Source organism: Pinus tabuliformis, chromosome 3_2, assembly GCF_031772625.1.
Source record: "Pinus tabuliformis cultivar Carrire ecotype Pingquan chromosome 3_2, CPIR1, whole genome shotgun sequence".
In the NCBI taxonomy this organism is placed as follows: domain Eukaryota; kingdom Viridiplantae; phylum Streptophyta; class Pinopsida; order Pinales; family Pinaceae; genus Pinus; species Pinus tabuliformis.
In genome coordinates, this window is record NC_142302.1 from 347041405 (window position 1) to 347064357 (window position 22953).

General features: G+C 40.1%; 1 protein-coding gene across 5 annotated transcripts in view; it reads right to left on the bottom strand.

Moving 5' to 3' along the window:
• The window catches only part of RFC1 (replication factor C1), a 296432-nt gene extending 276539 nt beyond the window's left edge, over positions 1–19893 (bottom strand). Inside the window, exons 1-10 of one of the 5 annotated variants that reach the window (XM_089416370.1) lie at positions 19212–19893; positions 17679–17750; positions 17542–17562; positions 17317–17442; positions 17210–17230; positions 16616–17095; positions 16334–16401; positions 16126–16201; positions 15907–15968; positions 15652–15812 (exon numbers count right to left, since the gene is read on the bottom strand). In XM_089416370.1, coding sequence (XP_089272496.1) covers positions 15652–15812; positions 15907–15968; positions 16126–16201; positions 16334–16401; positions 16616–17095; positions 17210–17230; positions 17317–17442; positions 17542–17562; positions 17679–17750; positions 19212–19214 — 1090 coding nt within the window. In that variant the 5' untranslated portion in view covers positions 19215–19893. Of the gene's footprint in view, positions 1–15651; positions 15813–15906; positions 15969–16125; positions 16202–16333; positions 16402–16615; positions 17096–17209; positions 17231–17316; positions 17443–17541; positions 17563–17678; positions 17751–18156; positions 18202–18350; positions 18643–19211 lie in introns of those variants that run through there. The other 4 variants (XM_089416374.1, XM_089416371.1, XM_089416373.1 and 1 more) reach the window with 4 other exon arrangements.
• Between the last annotated feature and the right edge of the window lie 3060 nt (positions 19894–22953).

The window sequence follows — 22953 nt, forward strand, 5'->3', positions numbered from 1 at the left end:
TTGCACACATGTATCTAACGATCTTGAACTTCGAACCCCTCGGGTTGTTCTACGTAGACTTCCTCCTTAATTGAACCATGCAAGAAGGCGGTTTTGACATCCATCTGGTGTAGGTTCCATCTTTGCGAGGCAGCAAGGGCAATAATTGAACAAATGGTGGTATATTGAGCAATTGGTGCAAATCTCTCAACGTAATCCACAACTTCCTTTTGAGAATAGCTTCGAGCAACAAACCTGGCCTTGAACTTTTCAGCACTTCCATCAGCTCCATGCTTGATCTTGTAGAGCCATTTCGAGGTGACAACGGATTTGTCCTTGGGTCTAGGGACCACATCCCAGACATCATTCTTCATAATCAACTCATACTCTTCGTTCATAGCATCCTTCCAAACTTGGTGCTTCACAACTTCTTCAAATGTGCAAGGCTCAGTTTGAACAATGGTGTTCATGGCAGTTAAGTACCCTTGGTACCTATTCAGCTTCTTACTTTCACGAAATGTCCCCCTTGGTGCAATATGTCTCTTGGCATCTTCGAGAGTTTCCCTAAGCCATGAGGGTCTCCTTTTTTAGGAGGAGGGCTCATGAGGAGGTGGATCAATGGGATCCATTGGTCCTTCAACATTGGGCATCGGCTCATCCTACGGTTCTCCTTGCTTTCCTGTATCTGCTTCTTTGTCCTTCCTTGGAATAGGAAGGTTACTAATCTTCCCAAGGGCAGCATCTTCATCAAAGGTGACATCATGACTTATCTCCACTTCTCTTTGACCAGGCACATAGATTCTATATGCCTTAGAAGTTTCACTGTAGCCCACAAATGTTCCTTTCTTCCCAGATGCATCCAATTTGCTTCTCTTTTCTTTCGACACATGAAAATATACGGGGCTACCAAAAATTCTAAAGTGAGAAACATCAGGTTTCTTACCAGTGAAAACTTCTTCAGGAGTTTTGGAGTCCAACGCTTGATGAGGGCATCTATTTTGAACGTACATGACAGTGTTGGCAACTTCTGCCCATAAGAACTTTGGAAGGCTTTGATCATGAAGCATGGCACGAGTGGGGCTTCTATAATGGAACGATTATTTCTTTCAGCAACTCCATTTTACTCGGGAGTATATGCGGTTGTAGTCTCCCTCTTAATGCCAACTTCTCTACAATAGTCATTGAACTTATTTGCTTCATATTTGGTTCCATTATCGGTCCTCAATATTTTGATCTTCTTCCCTGTTTGATTTTCGACCAAGTCTTTGAAAGAACGGAACCATCAGAATACTTCATCCTTCTTCAAGAAATATATCCATTTTGCGAGAGAAATCATCCACAAAGATAGCATAATATAAATATCCTCCCAAACATGTCACGCGCATCATACCGGATAGATCAAAATGAACCAATTGCAAAATGTCGGTAGTCTTGTTATCACTTGAGGGGAATGGTCCCCTTGTATGTTTTCCTTCGGCACATCCCTAACAAACACCTTCATGTTCTACTTTAAATTCGTACATACCTGTCACTATCTTCCTCATATCGAGTAGAGCCTTATAATGTAGATGAGCAAACCTTCGGTGCCATAATTCGGATTGAAGAGATGTGTAGCAAGACATAGCTCCTAGTGGACTTCCTCCAACTTGATATAAGTTGTCAACCCTAAATCCAAGAGTAGATGCTTCTTTGAAATTTCTATTCCAAACACATACCTTTCCATCAATGAATGCCACCCTGAATCCTTTGTCCTCCATCGTCCAGATAGATACCAGGTTCTTCTTTAGATCAGGTACATATAGAACTTCTTGTATCCTTTTCTATCAGATTTGAAAGAGCTTCCTTATACCCAGTGAAGTGCTTCGAGGCACCATTATCAATCAACCAATTTCCCAAGGTATCTGATGGAGAGACAATAGAGAGGGCAGATATAAGATAAAATTATTTTTGCTTGTTATCTACAACATTAAATTCATCATACCTAGAGTTTCTTGATCTTTTGGGAGGTCGACCATTTCCATGTTGAGTAGCAAGAGCAATCATTTTTCCTTTGTTGTTGAATCTGCCATTTCTTTGATTGTTGTTGCCCCTGAAATTGTTATGGTTGTGGTTGTGATTGTGGTTGTCATCATCATGAGGTGTATCCCTTCTATTAGGACACTCCCTAGCATAGTGGCCAAACCTATTACAAATGAAGCATCTTCCCTTCCATCTTTGAATCCTGGTCTTCTTGGACATTGCTTCTTTGAACCTACATTGTTCTTCTTTTTAGCATGAGCGAAGAATGCAATAGGCTCATTCCTATTTGAAGGCATGTCTCTCTCCATCATCCTTGTTTCTTCTTGAGTGCATCTAGTCAACAATTCATCAAAACCTGGAATCCTATCATTGTTGAGGATAGTAGTGTTGAACACAGGCCATTCACGAGGGAGACGTCCAATCACAATGAGAGTGAGCTCCCTATCAGCAATAACTTCTCCAATTGAAAGAAGATCATTTTTTATCTCAGTAATCCTCATGGAGTAGGATTGGATATCTTCACCTCTTCCCTTCTTTATGTCTTTCAACTTGTTTTTGAGAAAAAGGACTCCATTTGCATTGCTAACTTTGAACATGCCAACCAACCTGTCATACATCTCCTTAGATGTGTTCAAATCAGAGATGTATGCAACCAAATGCTTATTAATAGAATCCCTAATGATCTTCTTTGCTTTGACTTCACCTTTCTTGTACTTTGTCTTAGCGGCAGTCGGTGCATTTGAAGGAGGTTCAGTAATCTTTCCCTGCACATAGTCCATAACATCCTGCTCTTCCAAAGTCAAATCAAGAGACATCTTCCATGCATGATAATCAGACTTATCATTGAGCTTGTCATCAAGCTTGAAGTAAGATGCGGAGGCCATTGACTCTTGTCCTTGTCCAACAAATCTTAGTGATTGCTCTTCTCAGTGATTGCTCTTTTCACTCTTGCTTGGGCTTTGTCTTCACCTCAGCGCTGATACCATGTTAATTTTAGATAACAATGGTATGCTCTATGCTTAAGAGAAATTTACTTCAATTTCCTTGTTAGCCCAATATCAATTTCCAGATTAGCAATCACATTAACATGACAGTAAATGCAGATAAAACATAAATAAAAAGCAGAAGACAAGCCAAGACAAGAGGACACAACATTTGGTGGATGCCAGGGAAAAAGCTAATGTGGGGAAACCCTTTGATCAAGTCTTCTTATTATTCTTCAAAAGTTTAGCAGAGAGAGAGAGTACAATATCCAAAATTCACTTGCCCAAACACAATCAAATATGTCCAGTCAAACTGTAGTCAATCGGATGCCCTAACCAGAAAGTCGACGCTAGTCAACTTAGCAAAAATCTTCCTCCAAATCAACTCGATCAAACCTAGTCAACTCGGCCTCCAAGGATAGCCTAAATCAACCCAAAACAGTCCTGAAAAAATCAATCAAATTAAGTCAATGCAAAGTCAAACCTGCAGTCAACGCAGAGTCAAACAACTCAGAATGCCTCGATTTTTGTGCCCAAAAATGCGGCCTACACAAATAGAAATAATCCCACAAAAATCACAGTCAAACAAGGTCAACATTGCCCGGTCAATGTTGGTCAAACTTCTTGCAACTTGGTCAAATGCTAGAAACATAAAATCGCAGTCAAACTTTGCACGTGTGGAGGAGAAGAAGGCAGCCTGAAGTTTTATACGACCTAATCAAATGAGGAGAGAGAAATATGTGTGGGATGAATGATGTCCAAATGAGGTAGATGCACCTTCTATTTATATGCAACTTTGAGGATGAAAAGAAATGTCTTTTGGGCTTCTGAGCCTACATTAGTTTGTTGCCCAACCTTGACAATTTGTCCATAAACGAAATAAATTCGTAATTTCATTTGTACATGTCAAAATGAGATGATATTTAGATCAATCCTACACCTCTCAAAAAGAGGAATCCAATAAAAATATCAGCTTCATCATATGAGTTGTCCAAGGTGGAGTTTGGCCCTAGTTGCCAAATTTAACAACCTCCCTCAACCTCTTCAACATGATGAATGAAGAGGCAAACCGTGTATCCGCAATCTTCAACAATAATAGATTGGTGTACTCCTTGTAGATAGTGAGGGAATTTGTATGATTTTGTACAAAGTTGCGGATATGTCATGCATCCTCAATAACGTTTCCAATCCAAAGCACATCAGAAGCAATATATTTAAGTGCTAAATTCAAAGAATGGCCAATGCAAGGTGTCCAAAATACTTGTCGATATTTAGCTTCCACAATCATGCCAGCAACCCTGCAAACAGGTGCATTATCTGTAATGATTTGCACACAAGAATCAACACCTACATCTTCAATAACTTTAATAAACAACTCACCCATATATTGTGCATCCTTGTACTGTCCAAGTGCATCCACTGATTTCAAGAAAACTGGATCATTCAAGGAAAACACCATGAAGTAACTAGGGCCAAACTCCATGTGGGTCATCTTATTAATGGAAGATGATATTTTTCTTGGATCCCTCTCGTCGAGAGTTGTAGGATTGATCTAAAAATCATCTGATTCCGATAAGTATTCATCGAGATATGAATTTGTTTGTGTTATGGGACAATTTGTCAAGGCCGGCCAGCATCCAAATAAACCCCACTTGTGTTCAACGTTTTAGTATAAATAGAGGTAGCCTTCAAGTCATTTTCAACACACTTAGGATCTCTTCCTCTCTACTTATCTTTGGGTTTTAGTAGGAGGAGAGATCCTAAGGGATAATGCTACCCTAATCTAGAGGGCAGAAGCCAGAACTGCCGGAACAGTCGGAACTGTTCAGAACTGCCGGAACAGTCGGAACTGTCGGGAACGACCAGAACAACCGGAACTGCCGAGAACTACTGGGAACAGCCAGAACAGCCAGAACTGTCGGAACTGCCAGAAGTGTTGGGAACTACAGCATGCAAGGGACAGCTAACTAACATTGGGACAGTTGTATGGTACTTAGTAGCAAATACACCAAGCATGCAATGCTACAGCTAGCATGCAAGGGACAGCTAACATGCAACAGCAAGCATGCTAAGGACAACAAGCATGCTAAGGACAAGAAGCAAGAAAGGTGCAGCCAGAGCATAGGTCAATACAACAACATGGTGTAGCAATCGCACATAATGCAGTACAGTGATGGGTACAGTCATGATTAATGAAACGTGATGAGATGCAGCATAGTGATGATGGGTGAGGTGCAGCATGATGATGAAATGCAGCACAATGATAGGTGAAGGAGGTGAAGGAGTCACCTTGGAGAATCAGTTGAAGTAGCATGCTAAGGACAACAAGCAAGCAAGGTGCAGCCAGAGCATAGGTCAATGCGGCAACATGGTGTAGCAATGGCACATAATGTAGTACAGTGATGGGTACAGTCATGATTAATGAAACATGATGAGATGCAGCATAGTGATGATGGGTGCAGCATGGTGCAACGCGGTGAGGTGCAGCATGATGACGAAATGCAGCACAACAATAGGTGAAGGAGTCACCTCGGAGAATCAGTTGAAGCAGGGTGGAAGGAAAGGCAGATGCCTTGGTTGCAATAATTTCGGCCATTATGCGAAGGAGTGTCCGAATGGCAGAGTCGCATCTCTTTATGAAGATAACAATCATTCCAGGGACATCTTCAATGATCAAAGTAATGACAGGTAATGCAGGTCATCAAGGAAATGGTCGACTCTTCAAAGAAAGCAAGGAACCCCAGGTATGAAGAATCAAATGTTGTTTTTTATAAGATAAAGAAGCGTTATCTTGTATTGGCCCTCTCCTTCAGATTCTTTGGGAATCTGGCTTATTGATTGTAGTGCTTCAAGGCACTTCATCGGATAGTAGGGTGCACTCTTTAATTTGGTAGAGATGGAAATAATCGTGTGATTATACTTGGAGCCAATGCCACCTGTCTCGGCAAGGGTGAAGGGAATGTTATCCCTCAACTGAATGAGGGTAACTCTATTCATTTACAAGAATCTCTTTTATGTACGTAATCGCAAGAAGAACCTGGTGTCCATCTCAGAAATGGAAGTCAAAGGTTTCAGGGTGGCATTCATCAATGGAAAGGTACGTGTTAAAAAATAGAATTTTCAAATATGCTTTTTCTCATGGGTTCAGGATTAGCAATTTGTATCAACTTGCATGATGGTCTATTGGGGATCATGTCAATTGACATATCGCATCTATAACACCAGAGGTCTACCTATGGGGCCCTACCCTATGTGAGTCAGATGGTGATAGGGATGCCTGAATTCAAGAAGAGCATGAAGGTACATGTCTGAGATGTACCAAAGGAAAATCTTATAAGGGGACCATTCCCCTCATGCAGCAGGTCCACAAGTTTGGAACAACCCGAGGAGTTTGAGATTCATGATCGGGAATCTCATGTATATAGGTGGAAGAAAGCCCTCTATGGCTTGAAGCAAAGCACCCCGGGCGTAGTATGAGAGGATTGATCGTTGTCTGATGAAGCTAAGATTCACTAGGAGTGAAACCGATCCAAACCATTACCCGAAGGTTGTGGATGATAGACCTCTCATACCATCACCTTATGAGGACGACCTATTTCTGACAGGTGCAAACCCTCTCATTTGCAAAAGTAAGAGGGAGTTGGATTCCGGATGTGGAATGATAAACTGCAAGCCTATGACTACCTCGAGGATATTAACTTTCAGAAGTTATATGGTAGTGATGTCGGACCAGATTTGGGAAATGCCTCTGAGTTTCATAAACTCATTTGTGTTGATGTTCTTGGAGAACTTCCGTTTGGACATATGTTTTGCAGTTAGCATGGTGAGCTCATATTTGGTTGAGCCTCACTGGATTAGTGCCAAGAATCTTCTGAGATATCTTTGGAGCACAATCTCTCATGGATTGAGATACACTGCCGAAAATATGAAACTACATGATTATTCGAATGCTGACTCGGCAGGCAGTGTGGAGGATCACTAGAGCACTTCTCAGTGTTGGTTCTCTTTGGATTCTGCTTCGATATCATAGATGAGCAGGAAGCAGCAGTCAGTTGCTATAAGCACCGCCGAGACCGAATACATAGCTACGAGCATGATCTCGTGTGAAGCTGCATGGTTGCAGAAGCTCTTAAGTGAGTTGTTTGTACACATGATGAATACCACTGTGATTCTCTGTGACAACTAGAGGGGGGATTCGATTATTGAGGAATCCCGTATTCGATGATTGCTCCAGCAGATAGACATCAAATACTGCCTTATCTAGGATATGATAAGTCGATGAGCGAGGAGGCTCCATCGCATTGAGACTGATGTACAAGTCGCAGACATTTTGTCAAAGCCCCGGGGAAAGGTCAAATCTGTGACTTTCCCAAACGACTTGGAGTCGGTGAGAGACCTTCTTATAAGGGTCCTGCATGTTGCATGCATTGAGCTCTGCGAGCTCTGGGGGGCTTGGGATACTTACTGGAGCAACATACAACCACAGGGCGACTCACCCTCCCCTGGTGGTGCGCTATGTACAAGATGACAGGTTCAACCTTCCCCTGTGATACCCCGTGGCGATTGTGGAACAGGATGATTAGTTCTCCTATGGGCTGGGATTAGTTCTCCCGTGGCAACTGTGGAACAGGATGATTAGTTCCCCTGTGGACCGGGATGATTAGTTCTCCCGTGGCAACTGTGGAACAGGATGATTAGTTCTCCTGTGGGCCGGGATGATTAGTTCTCCCGTGGCAACTGTGAAATAGGATGATTAGTTCTCCTGTGGGCCGGGATGATTAGTTCTCCTGTGGCGACTGTGGGGCAGGATGATTCGTTCTCCTATGGACAGGATGATTAGTTCTCCTGTCGAGGCATCCTACCCATGCAGTCTAGGACTCATGGGAAGTACCTCTCATCTGATCAATGAGCAAGGAAATGGGGTTAGGGACCATAGTAGTACTATCGATGGACGCATCGTTGTATCTACCGTGTTCCCTATCCTAGGATGACCTCCATTGATCTAGGATCAATGAAACTGATGTGGAATCAGTATGAGTGGTTTGAGACACTCTCTTGTGATATTGATCTGGGATCAATAAAACTGACTTCGGGTCAGTAAGAGTGATGTGACACACTCTTCAAATGAAACTGACTTCGGGTCAGTAGAGAATGGTATGAGACATTCTCGATCAATTCTTCTTCTTCATGGTTCAACAGAGCAGAGCAAAGCAGAGCTCAGCAGAGCAGAGCAGTGCAGGGCACTGATGGCAGGGATAGTACAGTCAGACATATGGATCAGCGGATGGAGTTCACCCTAGTTGAGAGGAAGTGTTAAAATTGGCAACTAGGGCCAAACTCCATGTGGGTCATCTTATTAATGAAGCTGATATTTTTCTTGGATCTCTCTCATCGAGAGGTGTAGGATTGATCTAAAGATCATCTGATTCTGATAAGTATTCATGGAGATATGAATTTATTTGTGTTATGGGGCAATTCGTCAAGGTCGGCCAGCAACCAAATAAACCCTACTTGTGTTCAACGTTTTAGTATAAATAGAGGTGGCCTTCAAGTCATTTTCAACACACTTGGGATCTCTTCCTCTCTACTTGTCTTTGGGTTTTAGTAGGAGAGAGATCCTAAGGGATAACGCTGCCCTAATCTAGAGGGCAGAAGCCGAAACTGTCGGAACAGTCAGGAACGAAACAGCCGGAACTGTCGGGAACTGTCGGGAACAACCGCGAATTGCCGAGAACTGTCGAGAACTACTGGAACAGCCGAGATTGTCGGAACTACCGAGAAATGCCGGAACTGTCGGGAACTGCCCAGAACTGCCAGAACTGTCGGAACTGCCACGAACTGCCGAAATTGCCGGAACTGTCGGAACTGTTGGAGCATCTGTCTCCAAAGGAGAGCAGCATGCAAGGGACAGCTAATTAACATTGGGACAGTTGTATGGTACTTAGCAGCAAATACACCAAGCATGTAATGTTACAGCTAGCATGCACCAGCAAGCATGCTAAGGACAACAAGCATGCTAGGGACAACAAGCAAGCAAGGTGCAATCAGAGCATAGGTCAGTACGGCAACATGGTGTAGCAATGGCACATAATGCAGTACAGTGATGGGTACAGTCATGATTAATGAAGCGTGATGATATGCAGCATAGTGATGATGGGTGCAGCATGGTGCAGCGCAGTGAGGTGCAGCATGATGAAATGCAGCACAACGATAGGTGAAGGAGTCACCTTGGAGAATCAGTTGAAGCAGCATGTCTTCAACTAATCTCATGTATCATCTTCTTAGAGATGATCTCTGCTCTTATCTAGATAAGTCAAAGTGTTGACTTCTATTGTAAACGTACTATCTCTCTCTCTCTGTTGAACTATTGAAGAACATATAAGAAGAATTGATCAAGGGTTTCCCCACATTGGGGTTTGTCCCTGGCTAGCGCCACATCGTGTGTCCTCTTGTCTTGGCTTGTCTTCTGCGATTTATGTTTATGTTCTATCTGCAGTTTACTTTAACGCTGATGTGATTGCTAATCTGGAAAAGATATTGAGCTAACTGTGAAAATTGAAATAAATTCCTCTAAGCATAGAACATACCTAAAATTAACAGTTGATGTGTGGATGTTGTGCTGGATCTGTCCATCAATCAGAAACAATGCTAACCCCAGATGTTGGCCATGTTGATTTAATAGGCTCAAACATTTTGTCCACCTCTTTCTTTGCCTTCGTTAACAATATGGTGGTTCTAAGCTTCTCTGGCCCAGGAGGCACACACCCTGATGGAGCCCCTTGAGTTAGAGCTCGGCACATCTCAATGAATATAGATGAGCGTGCAACATTAAAGGATATTAAGTTCTGATAGAAAAAAATGCAATGATGAGATCAAGCTCTTCTCGTTTCTCTTTCTGAAAAATCTTGTCCATTAGACCAAGTGCCATTGCCTTTCTTTTTTAGGCTTGTCCCCCACCAAAACTCTCAAATGGAAATTTGTTGTTGTTTTTCCTCAAGAATGGAAGGGGGTCTTCATTGTTGTTTTTTTAGATGTTGTAGCCACCTTTGTCATACCAACGTTGGCCTCTTTTTCCATTTCCTTCCTCTTAGTTAAAGACACCTGTGTACATGCTACAATTCCACAACTTGCTAAAGCCAACAAATGAGCTTTCACACAGAAATATCTGCTCATGAAATGATTTTTGCAATAGTTGCATCTCCAAGCAGCATTGCCTCCTCCCTTCATCTTGTTGTCTGGCCCTTGCTCTCTTGTGACATATTCCACAAGGGATATTTGTTATCTTGAGGCTGATGTCTTCACTCAACATTTGAAGTTGTTGCAGCCCCACTTGCAATAGAGGGAACACTAGCAAACATTGATGAAATTGAAAGAGGAGGGGCATCTCCAATGGGGACATTCTTCCCCTTCCTTTGCCCCTTCCCTGCCTCCCTTGATTGAGCCATGAATGTTGTAAAAAAAAAAAAGGGAAAAAATGCACAAATTTGTAAAACAAATGCACATGCAAACTGTTGTAATAAAAATGCAAAAAAATAGAGAGAAAATGCACTTACATGTTGCTTGAATCGCCTCCAAAATGCTCCCACACCCTTTGCTCTTAGCTCGCGCACACCCACATCAAACCCACAATGACTCTGGTGAAGTTAGAATGGCCAAATCGCACTTTTATAACCGCGCAAAGGGCAACAATCCATGACACCTGTCCTAGAATCGAGACACGATCGGACATGTTCCGAAGGACACATGTCCCACTAAATCGTGTTTGATTCGTCCAATTCCGAACACGTGGGGCTAGGGGAGCAAATCCGGTTTCTTAGGATGCAGATGGCTCCTAAGAATGTGGAATCAAAATCTAAAGAGCCTGAACCTATGGAACAAGATGCTCTAGAAGAGTCAGATGAACCACATGAATTTGTTGATCCATCAATTGTTATTGTACCTGAGACTAGAAAAAGACTAGCCTCGCTTGAAAGAACTTTAAAAGAAGCAGAAGGTAATGTAGCACCTCGTGGCACCTTCAAAGAACTTTAAAAGAAGCAGAAGGTAATGCAGCGCCTCATGGTACCTTCAGAGAAAGCAAGAGGCCAAAGAAGTACTCAGGTTATGCAACATTGATGTGTAAGATCATTGAATCTGAGCCATCCACCTATGAAGAGGCAGTTGAACATCAAGTTTGGAGAGATGCTATGATTGAAGAGTACTAGTCCATATTGAAGAATGATGTATGGGAAATCATGCCAAAACCTTAAGGAAAACCTATTGTGTCTTCCAAATGGATCTGCAAAATCAATCATGCGGCTGATGGAAGCATTAAGAAGTACAAGGAAAGATTTGTGGCCCGTGAATTATCCCAAAAAGAGGGAGAAGATTATGAAGACACATTTGCTCCTATTGCCGAGTACTCTTCTATTAGATCTATAATTGCTTTTGCTTCTATTATAGATTGCAAACTGCATCAAATGGATTTTGAAATTGCTTTTCTTAATGGAGTCATTGAAGAAGAAGTATATATTGAACAGCCTCAAGGCTTTGAGATTCATAATAGAGAGACACATGTTTGTAAATTGAAGAAAGCCTCGTATGGGCTTAAGTAGGCTCTTCGTGCATGGTACTCTCGAATTGATGGCTATTTGTTGAGTCTTCGTTTCACAAAGAGCAATGTTGATCCTAATATGTACATCAAAGTTGTTGAAGGTGAGCCCTTGATTTTGCTATTGTATGTCAATGATATATTTTTTACAGGGGCTAAGAATCTCATTGTCCAGTGTAAGAGGGAGTTGATTTCTAAATTTGAGATGAAGGATCTCGGTCTTATACATTACTATTTGGGATTGGAAATATGGCAAAATCCTAGTGAAATCTTTGTTGGGCAAGGAACATACATCATTAAGATCCTTCAGAAATTTGGCATGATGGATTGTAAGTCCATGCATACTCACATGGTGACAAATTAGAAGAAGTTGCAAGATTGTAATTTTGATATGGTTGATCCCTCTACGTATCGTAAATTGATTGGCTCATTAAACTATCTAGTTAACACCAAACCTGCTATCTGCTATGGTTTGAACACATTGCGCCAATTCTTGGTTGATCCCCAACATGTACATTGGGTTGCAGCGAAACATATATTGAGATATCTGCGTGGCACCATTCATTATGGTTTGAGATATGTTTCTGATGGAGAATGGCAGCTGCATGGTTTTAAATATGTTGATTGGGTTGGATGCACTTAAGATAAAAAGAGAACTTATGGTTTCTGTTTTAGTTTGGGCTCTGCTACGATTTCATGGTCAAGTAAGACGCAGACTTCTGTTGCTCTTAGTACAGCTGAAGTTAAGTATAAAGTTGCCTATTCAGCTTGCTGTGAAGCAGTTTGGTTTCAAAAGTTGTTTTCTAGTTTGTTTGATCAGGTGCTAGAATCGACCGTGGTATATTGTGAAAATCAAAGTTGTGTAAAGCTTTTTGAGAATCCAGTTTTTCATGACAAGTCGAAGCACATTGAGATCAAGTATCATTGCATCTGGATTATTGTCCATAGAGGAGCTGTGAGGCTCGAGTACATACCTACTAATGAGCAAGTTGTTGATGTTTTGACAAAGCCACTGTCCCGAATGAAGTTTGCTTATTTCAGAGAAAAGATTAGAGTGGCTGAGAATCCCTCTCTTGGAGAGAGGGAACATTGATTGTATGGCATCGTGACATTGACAATCTTCCTTAGGCTTAGTTGAGAGACCATGGTTTATGGTCGAGAAGATTGTCCTGGTTACTCCCTTAGGTCATTAAGATTGACAAAGAAACCAATAAGGTTGGGGAATTTGGTTTTGAGGCTTGGAGTGATCCCTTAAGTCATTGTGTTTGATTGAGAGACCAGTGGGTTTGGTCGAGGACACTAATTTTGAGTTATCTTCCTTAAGTCATTGTGTTTGACAGAAAGAACAAGTGGAATTGGTCGATAAGATTGATTTTGAGTACTCTCTTGGGTTATTGTGCTTGACTGAGAAACTATTTCATATGTTTGGAGAGTTTGGCCTCATTGATTGATCCCATGGTCAGTTGGGTTCTAACCTCGATGCCATTAGCTTTGGCTTGTGGGATGAGTTTGATGCTATCTATCTTTCCTTATGATGAAACTTGTACATCTGAGAGAGAGAATGAAAAATACCTCCTTGGCTAAGAGAGAGTGTTCAGAAATAGTAGTTGCAGTCGATATTTTCATGGGCAAAGTCAAAGGAAAATTTATTTGTTTTCTTGTTGTCCAAGTCGGCCTCAACTGGCCAAGTCATCGCCACCACTTGAAGAGATTTGACCCCAAAGTCAAAACCCACCTCTTGACTCACTTATAAATTGGCATCCGTTGGACCTCATTTGGCATCATCATCGCAACCCATTCATTCGACCAATCACAAGGAGATCTGTTCACACATGCAAGGAAGAAGAAGAAGATTTATTTCTGTGTTGCCCAGAAAGTTTTGATTTCTGTTGACCAGCATTGACTTGACCATATTTTTGCTGTTTGACCAAGTTGTTGACTGAGGATTCGAGGCCGAATATTCTATGATTCATTGACTGTTCATTCACCAAAGTTTTGTCTCTGTTCTGCGCCGTTGACCAATGTTTGACAGCAGGTCGAACTCTGAGGTTTGACCAAGCTTTCTATGGAAATTGCATGAGCGAATTCTGACCCTTTGACCACCAACCTCAAGCCAAAATTCAGCCCCTTGTACAGACTTTGACTGTGAGCAGATCGTTGACCTATTCTCTCTCTTTTGACTGGTTTTGACTTGGCATTTATTGAAGTCAAGGGTTGGCATTTTGACTGGAATATTCTGATGTGCAAAATTTGATGAATTGAACTCCCTCTCATAAGGAAAGGTTACCAGGTTTTCCCCCTTATGTGGTTTTGTCCCAAGAAATTTTGGTGTCCCTTGTTTCATTATTTATTTGTGATCTTTATTGCTCTACTGAAGTTAATGGTTGAAATTTTCAAGTATAGCTGCTTAATGATTGGAATGTTTTAAAGTTAAAATTGAATCATTGGAAGTTGTTATCAGTTTGAAAACTGTTCTAGTATTGTTTGCAACTAGAAAATCAACAGTTCATTCTCAAGAAATCAATTCAACGATACAACAGATAGTTTAGGTCCACAGTCCTTCAAATGCAATTGAAAGACACAAGGGTTATCACATCAACCAAACCTACTGCTCTAATACCCCAACTCTGTCCTTGCCTCTATCTTCAGTACTTGTACCTCCCACTGCCTTTGATGCCTCAGATTTGTTCTGTTGCCCTGGGAATGTCCTTACAGATCCTCCGTGGTCTATGGATGCTATGGTGGTCCTTGATTGTGCCCTCTGCTGCTGTTCCAGACCCTTGTCGCTGTCTGAACTTGTCTTGAGGCTTTTGCTGGTACCAATCTGGACTTCCGCTGCCTCCAAAACCCTCTCCACCATACCTTACTGCCAAGGAGAACTTATAGCAGACCTTATTTGCTGTCACAGGATTAGGCCACTATCCAACAGGGCCTCAGGAAATACGCTGCTAATTCCCTCAATGCCCTAAAATCTGTCTGCTGCTACAGTCGGACTCCTGAAATCTCCGCTGCACATAGGGGTGACCTGTTGTCCAATTTAATCTTCAAAACCCCTGCGCTGTTCCAGGTTAATGCTTGAAAAAAATGCCCTAATTTACCCAATGTTTCCCCAAAAACATTGAATAATGGGTTTCCCCTTTATAATTGACTGTAGCCTATAGGGTTGGATAGGCTACTTCATCCTCCCTTGGGCAATTATTTAGAAGAGAACATTACATATCTCCGTGATGCCATTATAAATCTGCTCTTGAATCTAGATACCAGGACTGGTGATTGCTCTTTCTCAATTTTTCCATACAGGTGGACTCCCTGTCTGATTAGCATAGCCCATAGCTCTATGTTTTGTTGATATTCTCGGCCAGGCGGCTGCTTTTTCTTCAAGCCATAATAGGACCGCAGCATATTGGCTTATCAGGTTTCTATAGTATAGTTTATTTCAGAAGTAACAGACTGATTTTATTTTCGATATGCAATCTTGAAACATTGAACCTCTGCTATTGGTCTGGTTTCTTTTGCAGCTAACCAATAGTAGAGGAAGGACAGATATGTACCTCTTTTGATGTTAATATAACTGCCTGCCTTTACAAAAACACAAGTAAAAGACAAATATGCACTTATAATATCATAATAGATGACGAGCAAAAGCTTGTTTGCAGACTAAATCCTTGAGTCTTTTAATTTGATAAATAGCCTAATCAGTGCCACTTCAGACACCTCAGATCAGATATGCTTGAAATAAAGTGCCTACAGAGTACAATCAACCTCTCTACGATCCAAAGATAAAAGGGAAAAACAGTCAAACATCCACATATTGATTCTGTCCGATTTCCATAAGTTTACAAATTTAAATGAATGAATAACAGTTAGTTTGTATTCCTAAAGGTATGTTTATCTAGTGGTCAGTTAGTCATTTCTGGTATACCAGGTCTGTACTCCTATACTCCAAAGGAAACATGCTTAACCAATCACTGCAACCTTGCATAACTGTATCATACAAGATATAGATGTAAAGAGAGAAGGGCTTCAATGCTAATACCAAAGGTCTAAGTCAAAAAATACAAACAAGAAAAAGATACGTGCCTTTATCTGCACTCTTTGACACAGTATCTGTATCATGCTTTGTTTGGGAATTTTTGTAATCTTTCTGTTCTTTCTTCAGTGAATCTTCCTTACCAGATGGCTTTGTAGGTTTTGACTTCCGGATCATGTCAAACAAAGCATCTTCAGAAAGAAAAGTTATCCTGCAACAGATCATCCCAATGAGAAATGAAATATGGAAATGCATCACAAGTGGAACCCACAGAAGAATAGTAAAAAATCTAACTGATTACAAACCCCAGTTCTTTCGCTTTCTGAGATTTGCGACCCCCAATATCTTCATCAACCAACAAATAGCTCTGGATAGGGCATATATGAAAACAGAAAGGTTTCAAAACATTATTGCTCAAAAAAATATCCAATTATGATAGGGAACTATAAAGAAATTAATTGTTGATTGCTTGTGATATAAATCAGGGGAAATACAAAAATGAAAAAAAAAAGTGCAATAACAACCGTTTTCTTGCTGACAGATCCAGTGACGCGCCCTCCGTGACTCTTAATCAGATCTTCTGCCTCCTCCCTCTCTAAGCTGTGCATTAACATGAAAATTCAAAATCTCAAGATAGATATTAAAAAGCTTGCTAAACTTTGGGAATTTGAAAAAGAGGATTTAAAAACAATAGAACAGTAAATTGACAGTCATAACTTGAGAAAAAGATACCTGTCAAGGGTCCCACTAATCACAAAGGTCAAACCAGCCAAACAGTTTTCAGCACCTTGTGGAATCTCCTGAAATAACAACATATGAATATGAAGAGAGCAAATAAACTGACCTGCCAGGATAAATTACACAATCTACAATTGTAGTAGATTCATAAAACATATTATAGAAGCGACTGTAATTTTTTGACTAATAACAGGTCAAGACTGTATGCGATAATTTTTTGGAACCATCTAACAAAGAATTCCTAATTGTATGTTAATGATTTTAAAGCCATCTCACCTTTTCACCTTTGTGTGGAGGAGGTCCTCTGTCACCAAAATTACCATATGCTCCTCTGCCACCTCCTCTGCCTCTGCCCCCACCTCCACTTCCACCACCTCCACCTCTGCCACCACCTCCACCTCTGCCAACGTGCTGAGGAGTTCCAGTCTGATTTTCTGGAGAACCCTTTCTACCAGAGCCGGTGCTTTCTACAGTAGAACCCGTTGGGCCTTCTTCAGGTTTAGCACCAACCTTCCTAACTAGAGTCTGACCCTTTTCTTCAGCTTCCTTTGTGTTATCTTTGCGAAGCTTCTTGGGGGATGGCACTTTAACCCCGGATACATTTCCCTCGTCCAGATTTTGGTCCTTTCTTTTCAACGAAACCTTCTCAGACTTGGTTTCCTGCTCCGGGGTTGGTTTAACAGCTTTATCAGGAGTGGTGGAGAAGTATTTGCTTACTTTCTTCCTTCCTGTATTTGCTCCTTCCGAACCATGTTCCTAAGCATTACAAAGTTCAAACAGAATGATGACAATAAAGAGAGAGAGAGAGAGAGCAAATATAGCATTCACAGTCACAATGATAGACAAGAACAAAGGATACGTGAGCTCTACCTGATTGAGTGTCTTGACTTCCTAAGCATCGGAAACAAAACGATGACAATAAATAAGTTCCACCACTCCACAAAGAGGACAAAGGACAAAGGACACTTGAGAGCTACCTGATCTGAAACCTTCTCAGACTTGGTTTCCTGCTCCGGGGTTGGTTTAACAGCTTTATCGGGAGTGGTGGAGAAGTATTTGCTTACTTTCTTCCTTCCCGTATTTGCTCCTTCTGAGCCATGTTCCTAAGCATTACAAACAGAATGATGACAATAAAGAGAGAGAGCAAATATAGCGTTCACACTCACAATGATAGACAAGAACAAAGGATATGGGAGCTCTACCTGATTGAGTGTCTTGACTTCCTAAGCATCGGAAACAAAACGATGACAATAAATAAGTTCCGCCACTCCATAAAGATAACAAATATAATATTCACATGCACAATGATAGACAAAGACAAAGGACACTTGAGAGCTACCTGATCTGGTGTCTTAACTTCAACGGCATTGCTCTTGTGAGGTTGCTTCATGAACCATTTGCGTATGTCTGCCTGCAGTCACAAGAAGTAGTTGAGTATCACCATTGAATTTAACAAGAAGTAGTTGAGTACCACTAATGAATTTAATACAAGTTCCGAAATTCCTGATGAAATTGGGGCCATCCAATTCGTCCATGTACATATATAGAGAGAGAATAATTAAAAAAGAACAATATATGTATAGCGGTTTTAAGATAAAATATCATGCTCTCAATAAACATATACACTATATGATGTATGTTAACACATTTAACATTGTAATTTATTCTAAAACCCAATGACATCACTAAACAATATAATTGGGCAAAAGCTACAACTGCAAGGGAGATAGGCATTTGACAGTTTGATTCACGGTGGCCTGAGAGAGTCAAATGCAGGGTTGATAGTCTAAATGAACAGAGGAGGTCAAAATCAGAACTGAAGGTGTTCATATTTGCTGAGTCGCGTCCCTGTAAAAGACCCTCCAACGGTGAGAGTCGTCAACGCCGAGGGAGAGAGTCACGTTGCAACTCACTCGGCCCTGTCTATTGAGAAAATGGGAATATAGATGGCAGACAATGAACAATCAATAGGCAATGTAAAGTAGATAGAGAAGAGGAGAATCAATCGAACCATCGATGAACGTAGCTCAATCCAGTCGCGTGCCAAAGAAATGTGAGTAGGCCGGCAGCACGGATATTGAAAGGGGATAGAATTTGGGTTTCAGTCACTACCTACAAGCAAGAACTTAGGGTTGTGGAATCAAGAAATATTGTGAATGGCAAGGAAGGATACATCTGGGAGCTACGCATAGGCAAGAACTGACAGAAGAGAGGATCGGCTGCGTTCTTAAGAGTGTGAAGCCAAGCAGAAGAAATCTTGTATTAAATATACGACTCCATCCTGTTAATGTTAGTGGAGAGGGTTTAATATGAAACAGGAAGGTCGCGGCTTTTAAATTAGAATTAGAACTAACGTCATCAAAAACCACTGTGGTGACCGTCATGTCTTTTGTTAAAATAATATAAATTATGCATTGGTTGGTGCTCATCGTAATAGCTTTTCATGCACTTAATTCTGTTTTAAATATTTTAGATTTCAAAAGGAATTTAAAAATACTAGCCAAACCGCTTTAATCGAATTTCCATACCCGATTCACTGTCATAAAGTGTACAATTCATGGGCGATAGAATTTGGGTTTTCCATTGTTTTGTTGAGTTTTTATTTCTTTGTTTATAGCATTTGAAAAAAATAAAGGGAAAAAAATGAATTTTAAGTTGGAGTTCGTAGAACAAAACGGTAGGTTCGTTCCAATTTGATTAACGTGAAATTGTTTGGCAAACCTTTACAAATTTTACTCCTCTTCCTTTAAAAACCGACGAATTTTACTGTCCACATTCTGTTATGGAGTGATAATTCCAAATTGCAAACCACAATGTCTAAATTACAGTGAAAACGAGAAGTGTAGAGCTTGAAAAAAAACCCTAAGCGTACCATGGATAAAAAATACTCGAATTTGAAAGCCTTTTGAATGACAGGAGAGATGGATCTTGATCGCAAGTTGGCTTTCGCAGTCCCTGTTGTGCGGAGATCAAAACCCTCACAGTAAAGGGTTTAAGCGGTCTCTGCACGCTTTTTCCCGCCAACTTGTTGGTACCATCCAAGGTGAAGCCAAGGGAACACTAGGCGCTGATGGGGGTACCTATGTCAACATCGGATGAAAACAACTGGGCATCATACGACATGGAACCGATTGATGTAGACATGGAAATCTCATCACTGACGGTTGGAGTTGATACTACCGTCTGGCTCTACCTTAAAAAGTGCTTACCGGAGACCATCCCCATTTCCTAAAGATCACCATTGGGGGTTTGAACCAAAAACCTAGGGACCATCGATCCTTCGCCTCTCCGCCCCTTATGCCGAGAGAGAACACAACAATATTTACGACCTAGGAGAGGACTACTATAGACCTCAATAGGGTACATCTAGAGAGGGTAAAGATTATATAAGAAATACTGTAATAGGGATCTTCTCCTAGACTTCTACTTCACTTATAAAAGAAATTAATGGATTTGGGTTTTCTCGCAGCTTTACAGCATCGAAGAATAATTGCGCACTTCCATTTTCTTACTTATGGCCGATTCATAAACAATTCCTTCCACAAGTCGATTCAAATAATTACGCACCATGCATCGGGGTGGTTTACCATTTCTTCCAATACGGCTGCCCCATCTATCTCTATATATATTAGGTGATATCACACTTCAAGATGGGCGTTTCCAACACTCGTGCATTGCAAATCTGTGTTATGTTTCATTAAGAGTAACTTAGGTTTTGTTTTCCTCTAATTTTTCATTTGTTTTCTTTTGTTTTGTTGCGTTGAGAGGTTCTTGTTGGCTGGGATTATATTTTTAAAAATAAAAATACAGATAGCAAAAAAATATTAATAATTTAATTTGATTTAATATAAACTAGTATTTGCACCAGATGTTGCAAACGAAACGCCATAAGTCGGTAGCGCATATGGAAGAAGAGCATAGATGAAAAAGGATGTGATATGTTACGTGATCTAACTATAGCCGAATTTAAGTGAAAAATAAATGTTAATGTTAAATGTAATACAATCAAACAATCTACTAAAAAAAGAGGCACGAGCAACTTTCTTCCTAAGTGCTCAATCTAAGAGTTTATTTTCATTCACAATTCTAAGAGTTTATTTTCATTGATAATTGCATCCCAGACCAGACCTCATTTGTCTTTCATAGTCTTAGCCAGACTGAACCCTTACCCTCATATGGTAATGGTTCTAGATCAAATTTCTTTGTGAGTAATCTATCTCTATTTATACACAGTTTGCCTAAAACATTCACTAATCTCCAAGCAGAGAGGCCAAATATGTGTGTCGAAAGTCATGAACCAAAAAAAAATCCTTCCAAAATATTTAACCATCTATCTAAAACGTCTACATCTATTTGGCCTTCAAATATGGGAATGTGAAAATTAACTTGTACCTTAAAAGGAGTGGCGCCTCCAAAGTCGCTACTAGATGAAGATGCATCGCTTGTGGGTAGCCGCCAAAGGATTTGGGAAAAATTATCCATCATCACATTCCTCTGTCGCTCGAGGGTCTCCTCAAGAAATATTTTGAAAGGATCTCCTGCCCCCTCATCTTTCTTTTCTTTCGCCATGGGAGGTCATCAGGTTTTGCGAGGCTGGTCTTGCAAAAGTTCAACCAATTCGATACCTAACTCTTTATACCCTGGCCTCGTTGGGGACATGCAAAGAAAAACAGAGAAAGGGTGGACTACTATGATACCACTAATATGGACTTATGCAGTAATGCGACAAAATACATATATAAACATAAACATAGAGATGCGACAGAAATAAAACTTCATTTCATTAATATCAAATAATTGAAATATGCTTACATACAAAATGGAAATAAACTAGCTCAGGTGATGGTAACTTATCTTTGAGAAGAGATGTGTTGGCTACATGTCTTTGAACTATGTTACAATGAGGTTCAGAGGCCTATTTATCATTGAGAAAAAATGGAAAACCCTAAATATCCAAAAAATTAACCCTAGGAGATGAAACACCAAAATTATGGGCCCTGTTGTATCTCTGAGATGATAATGGTCAGGTATCATGCCAGGGCATCTAAGATATTTTTTTGGGGGGGGTTTGTTTTAATTTTTGGAGGACCAATGTAGGAAAAAGATTTAAAACAATGATGTCTAACTTTCTTGAATAATACTGATATTAAACAAAGGACTGCTATTAAATTCCACATAGTGATTTAGCTTATCTGGGGATGAGAAGAAACAAAAAGATGATATGACTATTATAGTTTTCAAATAGAAAATTAAATAACCATAAGTAAGAAAACCTTCAAACGATTTTCAGAAAGTTTGACAAAATATGCCTAAGATTACAAAGATACTGATGATTTTATGATTTAGAGGGAATTACTTAAACAAACAGTTTTTATAATTCATTCTCTTTAAAGATGATCACTTCAGAAAGCTTATAAGAGTAAATTGAGACTCAACTACTCCTATCTGGTTATCTTTGTAAAACTTAAGAATATGAAGAAAACACAGTGAATGAAAACTGGAAAACTTACAAGGAATACGAAACTGTAATGAATCAAAATTCAGAATCCTTTGCTTTGCTATTAATGATTCAGAAAAAGCTGAGTACATTTAGTGCTTACAAATGTTCCTTCAAGGGTGCAACCCTTAATAACTCGTTAAAGAGAGTTATTTATACAATCTTAGAGCTAAGAAAATATCTTAAACAAATTTACAAAAATAGATTAATACAAAATCAGGAATATGAACTGATAGTTGATCTGTCACTATTTTGGTGTTGAACTGTTGATGATTGTTCCTGGAAATGCTGAATGTTGTTGAGTTGTTGATGACTATCCCTGGAAATGTTGAATGTTGTTTGATCCTCCTTTCAGTCAAGTAAATCAGTTAATTGTTCCCAACGTTTCTTATCTGGGATAGATAACTTAGTTACCCTTCGATAAACCTCATCCATTTCTATATATTTAGTAAAAGTGGGTTTCACTAAAAATATATGTCTGATTTCATTTAGGATGAAAAAGGTATCTCTGAGTGCATTCAACACAACCGTTGGTGTTGTTGCACCTCTTATGTTTGAAATTGTAGCTATACTGGTACTGACCTATGTAAGTTTTTGGACATAGTCTTTAACGGGAATTAATTTATCATTTATCACCAGCATAGAGGGCAAACCCTTGCTGGTCAAGGGTTCCAACCTGCTGAAAAAACGTTGAACTATGACATTAACACTGCTGCATTTTTCCTCCAACTGAAGAATGAGATTTTTCTTTGTAATAATCTTCTTCACTTCTAGTATGGTTGTTGTCCTGTCATTAATACCTAATTCTTCAAGCTCATAGTTGTCTTTAGAATTCAAAAACTTGATTATTTCAGTGACAACTTCTGGCATGTCCTCAAGTTCCTTGGAGATGGTTTCAATAGCTTCCTGAGCTTTCTCCAACAAGTCCTTTTGATCAAAGATTATCCTGATATAAGGCCAGATATCTTTGATTGATTCAGTAATCTCTTCCCATAAAATCTCCTTTACCAAACCCATTTATTTCCAAGGTAAGATTCTTTGATTTCTTTCTGCAATACCTCAATTTGACTTTTTGCCCTCTGCAACTCAACTACATGTGAGTTGTCTGCAGCTTCTT